This window comes from Saimiri boliviensis, chromosome 7 (genome assembly GCF_048565385.1).
Source record: "Saimiri boliviensis isolate mSaiBol1 chromosome 7, mSaiBol1.pri, whole genome shotgun sequence".
Taxonomy (NCBI): domain Eukaryota; kingdom Metazoa; phylum Chordata; class Mammalia; order Primates; family Cebidae; genus Saimiri; species Saimiri boliviensis.
This window is the reverse complement of record NC_133455.1, coordinates 23,385,643-23,394,245: the sequence shown is the minus strand read 5'-3', so window position 1 is coordinate 23,394,245 and position 8,603 is coordinate 23,385,643. Positions and strand designations below refer to the sequence as shown.

The window sequence follows — 8,603 nt, the reverse complement described above, 5'->3', positions numbered from 1 at the left end:
TTCCAGCTTCATCCATGTCCCTGCAAAGAACATGAACTCATTCTCACTCTTTTTTATGGCTACAGAAACCCAAGATATTATATATATATTTTTTGAGACAGTCTCACTCTATCACCCAGGCTGGTGGAGTGCAGTGGTGTGATCTCAGCTCACTGCAATCTCCCTCTCCCAGGTTCAAGCAATTCTCCTGCCTCAGCCTCCCAAGTAGCTGGGATTACAGGCACCCACCACCACACCTGGGTAGTTTTTGTATTTTTAGTAGAGACAGGGTTTCACCATGTTGGCTAGGCTGGTCTTGAACTCCTGACTTCAAGTGTTCCACCTGCCTTGGCCTCCCAAAGTTCTGGGAGAACAGGTGTGAGCCACCTTGCCCTGCCGAAACCCGAGATTCTTACGTGAAATTCCCATTTCTCAATGCAGCAAGCAGTTCTGTTTTTTAAAACCATGGAGGCCAGGCCTGGTGCAGTGGCTCACACCTATAATCCCAACCCTTTGGGAAGCTGAGGCAGGAGGATTGCTTGAGGCTAGGAGATTGAGACCAGCTTCGGCAACATAGCAAGACCCCAATCTCTACAAAAACATTTAAAAATAAAATAAATAAATAAAATTTTAAAACCATGGAGGCCAGAAAACAGATTCTTGGTTTTTTGGGGTTTTTTTTTTTTGTTTTGTTTTTTTTTTTTTTTTTGACAGAGTCTTGCTCTGCTGCCCAGGCTGGAGTACAGTGTCTCAATCTCAGCTCACTGTAAACTCTGCCTCCCAGGTTCAAGCAATTCTCCTGCCTCAGCCTCTAGAGTAGCTGGGATTATAGGTGCTGACAACTGTGCCCAGCTAATTTTTTGTGTGTATTTTTAATAGAGATGGGGTTTCACCACGTTGGCCAGGTTGGTCTTGAACTCCTGACCTCAAGTGATCCAACCACCTTGACTTCCCAAAGTGCTGGGATTACAGGCAGGCGCCACCGCACCCGGACTCTTGGTAGGATCTATAAGGGTCCCCAGTTGTAATTTCTAAAGCAGAAAAGAAAAAAAAAAATCAAGAACCAATACAGTACACAGATGTGATTCCAAAATAGATTTATTTATTAAGGATTATTTAGTTTCTGCATAAAAATCACCAGTTGTTCCTCATTGGGTTTTTTTTTTTTTTTTAAACACGCATCAATTCTTTTGGGGTTGCTTTGCTTGCCCCAGCAGTTTAAAAAATACAGCTCTTTTTAGCGCCAGGAAGAACAGTTAAGGTTAAGGCAGTGAGGCGTTTTCTTGGGTCTTAGCGGCTGAAGGGTTCTTCTCTCCGTCAAGAGAATACATACAGTAGGTAGTTTCTTAGGTTGGAAAATCTGTCCCTGAAGGAAATAATTCTGCAGAACAATGCAAACTTAGTAATCTGTGGTCAACTGTTTGTGCCCTATAGCTTTGAAAGAAACGCCTCTTGGTCATCAAGGGCTTGCTGGTTGGTTTCAGCTGTAAAAACAAACAAACAAAACCTGTCTCGCAAAAGACAGAAAGAGCAGGGTTTATAACAGTGCTGTGAGGCTGGGCCGTGCAAACCACATGAGAATACATACCAGTTTGCTTAAAAAAAAAAAAAAAAAAAAAAACACAGGGACCCTGCATAATTTCAAATCAAACTCTTCATAGTCCTTAAAATAACCAAAATAGCAATACAACGAGAGCCTCATATAAGGTCACGAGCTTTTTTTTTTTTTTTTTTTGAGACGGAGTTTCACTCTTGTTGCCCAGGCTGGAATGCAGTGGTGCAATCTTGGCTACAACAATGTCCGCCTCCCAGGTTCAAGCAATTCTCCTGCCTCAGCCTCCCAAGAAGCTGGAATTACAGGCATGTGCCACCGTACCTGGCTAATATTGTATTTTTAGTAAAGACAGGGTTTCACCCATGTTGGTCAGGCTAGTGTTGAACTCTGACCTCAAGTGATCCACCCGCCTCTTTTTTTTTTTTTTTTTTTTTAGAAGTAGTTTTGCTCTCGTTAACCAGGCTGGAGTGCAACTTCGGTTCACTGCAACCTCCGCCTCCCGGGTTCAAGCAATTCTCCTGCCTCAGCCTCTCAAGTAGCAGGAACCACAGGCATGCACCACCACGCCGACTAATTTTTTGTATTTTTAGTAGAGACAGGGTTTTACCATGTTGGTCAGGCTGGTCTCGAACTCCAGACCTCAGGTGATCCGCCCGCCTCTGCCTCCCAAAGTGCTGGGATTACAGGCGTGAGCCACCGCGCCCGGCCATCATGTGCTTATTTTTAAAGTGAGGTGGATGACATCACTCCCCCAGAGTTGTGTTCCTCATTGGCGACAAAACAAAACCAAAAAACCCTAGGACTTGATTCATTAGAAGCGTTAATCGATTTTCACCACACTGAAATGAAGGCATAAGTCAGTCTGTGCTGTCGTGAAATTCCAAGGAGATTTGGAAGTAAGATCATTATTTACTGGTCCTTTAGAATAGACCAAAACAAAAAAATACTTTTAAAAAATGAGGGCTGCCCCTGCAGACTCTGGCAGGACCCTGGGCTGCTCTGGGGGACGCACGCCAGGGGCAGCCGCACGCCAGGGGCAGCCGCTGACTTGATTCACAGTGATTCTGGTTTGCCTGTTTCTCCGTGCGGCCTCAAGGCGGGGGCGTGCCCAGCAGTCGGCATGACTACACCTTGTAGTTAAGCTCCGCGTTCATCTGGGTGTACATCTCGTAGATGACATCGATGGTGGCCGTGTAGTTGACCAGGAAGAGGCGGATCTTCTCCAGGCACTCCTCCTCTGTCACATTCTGCCCCTTGGAGAGTGCTTTCAGGAAGTCGGACTTATAGGGGGCTGCATACAGTGCTGCCTTGAGACAGGCAAGAAGGGAGGTAGGCACAGCATTAGTAGGGGCAGAGAAGCCAGGCCAGCAGGCAGGGTTCCTGGAGGGTCTCCCCTGGGTCTGTGCTGGACAGGGGGCTGTGCTATTTGAGGTGTTGGAAGGGAAAGGAAAAGGGAGGTATATTTTGAGAGACAGCAGGAAGGACATCAGCTTTGGGGACAGACATACCTGGGTGCAAATGCCAGTTTGGGCCACCAACTAGCTGTGAGCCTTGAGCAAGTCACTTAGCCTCTCTGAGATTCAGTTTCCTCATCTGCAAAATGGGGATAATGGCTCCCACCTAATCGGGGTTTTTTTTTTGTTTTCTGAAATGGAGTTTCACTCTTGTTGCCCAGGCTGGAGTGCAATGGTGCGATCTCAGCCTCCCGGGTTCAAGCAATTCTGCCTCAGCCTCTGAGTAGCTGGGATTACAGGCACCACCACACCCAGCTAATTTTTTGTATTTTTATTAGTTGAGGTAGGATTTCTCCATGTTGGTCAGGCTGGTCTCAAACTCCTGACCTCAGGTGATCCGCCCACCTCAGCCTCCCAAAGTGCTGGGATTACAGGTGTGAGCCACTGCGCCCGGTCATTCGGGTTGCTTTTATAAGGATTAAGGGGGTTGTACAAAGTGCTCAGCATAGCACCAGGCATACGGTAGGCGCTCAGCACAACACCAGGCACACAGTAGGTGTTCAGCATGGTTGAGTCTTTTCCCTCTGGGTTCCCTGCTCTGGAAAAGGTGAACCAGTCCTTGGGAAAACCCACTTTCTTTTCTTTCTTTTTAAGTGTCCTTTTCATATGCAAAATACATTCAGAAAAACCCACTTTCTGAGCCAGGGAGAAGACTGCTAATCTGTGCTGTGGTCTCATTTTTGTCCTTAGGGGGGCGATACTTCTCTAAATTTCACGGTTGCTCTGATACTTGAAAAGTGCAGAGAATTAGAAATTCACAGAATTTCAGAGCCAGAAGAAAAAAGGTGCAACTGGATAAAAAGCGTAGGCTAACCAGGCACGGCGCCTCATCACGCCTGTAATCCCAGCACTTTGGGAGGCTGAGGCGGTGGATCACAAAGTCAGGAGTTCAAAACCAGCCTGGCCAATATAATGAAACCCGTCTCTACTAAAAATACAAAAATTAGCTGGGTGTAGTGGCACACGCCTGCAGTCCTAGCTACGTGGGAGGCTGAGGCAGAAGAATCACTTGAACCTGGGAGGCAGAGGTTGCAGTGAGCTGAGATCACACCACTGCACTCCAGCCTAGATGACAAAGCGAGACTTTGTCTCACCAAAAAAAAAAAAAAAGAAAAGAAAAAAGCTTAGGCTATGAGTTTGATAGGCTGAGAAAGTATAAATATTCTTTTTTTTTTTTTTTTTTGAGACAAAGTCTCGCTCTGTCACCCAGGCTGGAGTGCAGTGGCCCAATCTCAGCTCACTGCAACCTCCATCTCCCAGGTTCAAGCAATTCTCCTTCCTCAGCCTCCCGAGTAGCTGGGACTACAGAAGCCCGCCACCATGCCTGACTAATTTTTTGTATTTTTAATAAAGACAGGGTTTCACCATGTTGGCCAGGCTGGTCTTCAACTACTGACCTCAGGTGATCCACCTGCCTTAGCCTTCCAAAGTGCTGGGATTACAGGTGTGAGCCACCGTGCCCGACCAAATACTAACTATTTCTTCATAATAAAAGTAGTAATAGCTGGGCTGGTGGCTCATGTCTGTAATCCCAGCACTTTGGGAGGCTGAGATAAGAGAATTGCTTTAAGCTCAGGAGTTTTCAAGACCAGGTAGGGCAATATGGTGAAAGCTCATCTCTACAAAAAATACAAAAATTGAGCCGGGCACGGTGGCTCAAGCCTGTAATCCCAGCACTTTGGGAGGCTGAGGCGGGTGGATCACGAGATCGAAAGATCAAGACCATCCTGGTCAATGTGGTGAAACCCTGTCTCTACTAAAAATACAAAAAATTAGCTGGGCATGGTGGCGCGTGCCTGTAGTCCCAGCTACTCAGGAGGCTGAGGCAGGAGAATTGCTTGAACCCAGGAGGCGGAGGTTGCGGTGAGCCGAGATCGCGCCATTGCACTCCAGCCTGGGTAACAAGAGCGAAACTCCGTCTCAAAAAAAAAAAAAAAAAAAAAAAAAATTAACTAGGCATTGGTGGCTCGCACCTGTAGTCCCAGCTACTCAGGAGACTGAGGCTGGAGAATCGCTTGAGCCTGGGAAGTGGAGGTTACAGTGAGCTAAGACTGCACCATTGCACTCTAGCCTAGGCGACAGAGTGAGACCCTATCTCAAAATAATAATAATAATAACAATAATAATAATAATAATAATGACTTTGATGTCTGAGTGTAAACCATGTGAACCATGTGTCAAGCACTTTATACTGATGAATTCACTTAATCATCACAATGACTCTTTGAGTAGGGCTTATTTTATACCCATTTGAAAGATGAGGATACTGAGGCTCAGGTAGGTAGGATCACAGCCCCCCAATTTTGTGTTGTGTGACCTGGTGAGCATCACTGTCCTTACCTGGGAAATGGAGGTGAGAACAGTGCCCACCTTGTGGTGCATTTGTGAAGATTACAAATCATGGGCAGCTGCCCTTGGCCGGGTACAAAGGACACACTGTTATTATTGGGGTGGTTTGAGAATTTGTAAGGGCAATGCACTGTGGAGCTCTCGAGGGCCACGGGAATGAGCCTGTTTCCGGCTCTGCCAGGGCGGACAGCCCAGGGATCGCCATGCATCTCAGCCTATGACCAGCTCCTCCTCTCTGGAACCATACTAGCTTCTGCCCCAGGCTGCCTGCAGCCTGTACCCCACAGGAACACTGAACAGGGCCCGTCAGCCCCTCATACCCATGGCTGCCAGGGTGGGCAGGCAGAGGGAGCTACAGCAGAAAGAGTGGCTAGAACAGGCTGGGCAGGGACACGCAGGTGACATGAGGGCCACAAGCAGCAGGTGATGGGCATGGCACAGGGCAGCCAGAGGGCCTTCGGATGTCTCCTGAGCAGGGCTCTCAGGCCAGTCACCAACCCTGGAGCCCTCAGCTAACCAGGCAGGTGCTGCAGCCTCACTTCTAGGAGCCCTGGCCAGTGTCACCCCAACACAAGATACCAAGAACCCAAAGAGCCTTTCAGCAGATGCTCCCAAAGGGATGGGGCCCTTCTTTCCCCACGTGCCCCAGGTAGGGATCTAGGCTGAATCTGGGGGCTGTCATGCTGGGTCACCATCAACCTGGGGTCCTCCAGGGCCTTCCCCGTGGTTTCTCTCATTGCCCCCACATCGGGCCTCATAGGCCAACGCCCCAAAGAGAAACACCACGGAGTATCTACAGTGACACCTGCCGTGGCCGTGAGTGGGGCGGGCCAAGGGCACAGGAGGGGAACCTCTCAGGATACCAGCCTCACCCAAATAAACGGGGGAACCCTTCCTGAGCCCAAGGGGTCAAATGCAGCCTCACAGGCCAGGAGGCCTCGGCCAAGCAGCAGCAGAGCAGGGAGCAGAACCTGTGTGGTTCTTTGGGGCTGGCGGGCGCGGCTCACCTGGAAGATCTTCTGCACGATCCAGCCGTGGTACTTCTTGAGGGCCATCTCATAGGCCTTGGTGGCGTTGACACGGATGAGGTTGGGGTGGTTCTCGTCCCGCTCCCCGTCGCAGATGCTCTGGAGGAAGACCTGGATGAAACGGAGGCCCCTACGGCCCAGGGAGGAGGTTTGTTAGGACCTGCACAGTTCTGCTGTGAAGACCCTCATGGACTCTGAATTAGGCACCTACTGTGAGCCAGGAACATGTACACCCCAGAGGGGGTGATTATTCCCTAATCATCTTCCCTTCTGCTTATAAGTAACGTGACCACTTGGCTCCATTCACTATCTCCCAAGCACCTTCTCTCCTCCAGGCCTGGTGCTGGCCTGTGACAATAGTCCCACTGGCTGGAAGATCCATGAGGGATGGGTCTGGGGCTGCCTTGTCCATTTCTGTGTCCACGTGACCCCCACAGTCTGACACAGGGTAGGCAGCCATCAGTGCTTAAGGAATGAAGCCACAGTGCTGGCCCTCAAAGGGCTCACAGACCACAGACCGTGGACACACTGGGCACGCTGCCGAGACTGGCCCCACGTGCCCTGGGCCCCCCACCTCCACTTCTAGCCCTCAGCATCTTTCTAAATCTGCTTCGTTGCCCCTGTGCCTGAGACCTCCCCGGGCATCCTCCAATGGCCACCCGAGCCTTTCCTTAAGGGGTAGGGTAACGTTTCATGAGCCAGAAGTGGATGCAGCACAGCAAGGAGTCCACATCAAACATCTCATCAGGGCCCGCCCCTTGGCACCCATGATCTCATCTCTTGCTTCCCTCAGACCCGTGAGGCTGAGCTTGGTACAATCAGATCATTTCACAGAAGAAAGCATTGAGGGTCCCCTAGAAAGGCTATAATCCCAGCACTTTGTGAGGCCGAGGCGGGTGGATCACAAGGTCAAGAGATTGAGACCATCCTGGCCAAGACGGTAAAACCCCGTCTCTACTAAAAATACAAAAGTTATCTGTGCATGATGGTACGTGCCTGTAGTCACAGCTACTCAGGAGGCTGAGGCAGGAGAATTGCTCAAACCGAGGAAGTGGAGGTGGCAGTGAGCTGAGATTGTGCCATTGCACTCCAGCCTGGTGACAAAGTGAGACTCTGTCTCACAAAAAAATACAAAAATTAAACAGGCATGGTGGTGCACACCTGTAATCCAAGCTACTCAGGAGGCTGAAGCACAAAAATTGCTTGAATCCGAGAGGTGGAGGCTGCAGTGAACTGAGATTGCACCACTGCACTCCAGCCTGGGCAACAGAACGAGATTCTGTCTACACATAAAAAATAAAAATAAAAGAACTCCTTCTCAAGATGGTGTAATTTTACCAAGAAACTGTCATGACATACAAACCCACTTTGTACGCGTGACCAGCCCTGAACAGGATACCTCTGTGCAGTACGCAACTTGCACAACTGTGCTAGACGACATGGGCACGTGATTTGGCCTCAAGAAGCACCAGAAGCCTCCTCTGTGAGATGCGAATAGCTACCACACCTAACTCACAGCATATGAAACCCAACCAGGTGTATAAAGAGCTTAGCACAATGCCCAGACAGGGGTATGTGCTCACTCATATGCTCTGAGGGGACTGGAACCAGGAAGCATCACTGCCAGCCAGACCCTGGCCCTTGGGAGGCCTCTTCCCAGCCATTAACGGGCATCGCACTGGAAGGGCTGGGGAGTGACCTTCCCAGCCTGAGCTGACACCACAGAACAGTGATGAGTTTGCTTTCCCTCCTTTGCAGCCCAGAGCCTGGGCCTTGCCACCTGAGCCCGTCACCTTTTCAGCCACATCAGCGCCAGTGTGGCCCCTACTTTGGGCCACTCTGCTCCGTACATTTCTTTCTCCACCTCCAGGATGTTCTGCAGGGTCCGGAACTTGGCTGGGTTGGTGTCATACACCGCTTTGATTTTCTGAAATGGAGCACACAGGATTTCCCCTTGGGTAAGTTGTCCCCACAGACATCTGGCCCACATGCTGGGTGAAGAGCATCCCACCGGCATCTCCTGTTCCTTCCTGTGCTCCAGGAGCAGTAGGGACAAAACTTAGAACAATAACTACGACTGTTCGCATGAACCAGGATTTGCCAAGTGCTTTACAGGCACTGCCTTATATGACCCCAGTCGCAAGCCTGATGCTGCTGTCATTATCCCATTTTACAGGC

General features: G+C 49.7%; 1 protein-coding gene across 1 annotated transcript in view; it reads right to left on the bottom strand.

Annotated features, from left to right (window-relative positions):
- Positions 1 to 1,076: 1,076 nt before the first annotated feature.
- Positions 1,077 to 8,603, bottom strand: part of GLTP (glycolipid transfer protein) — a 33,222-nt gene continuing 25,695 nt past the window's right edge. The window contains exons 3-5 of the mRNA XM_003932263.4: positions 8,219 to 8,352; positions 6,405 to 6,555; positions 1,077 to 2,841 (exon numbers count right to left, since the gene is read on the bottom strand). Of these exons, the coding sequence (XP_003932312.1) occupies positions 2,659 to 2,841; positions 6,405 to 6,555; positions 8,219 to 8,352 (468 nt within the window). The 3' untranslated portion in view covers positions 1,077 to 2,658. The remainder of the gene's footprint in view (positions 2,842 to 6,404; positions 6,556 to 8,218; positions 8,353 to 8,603) is intronic.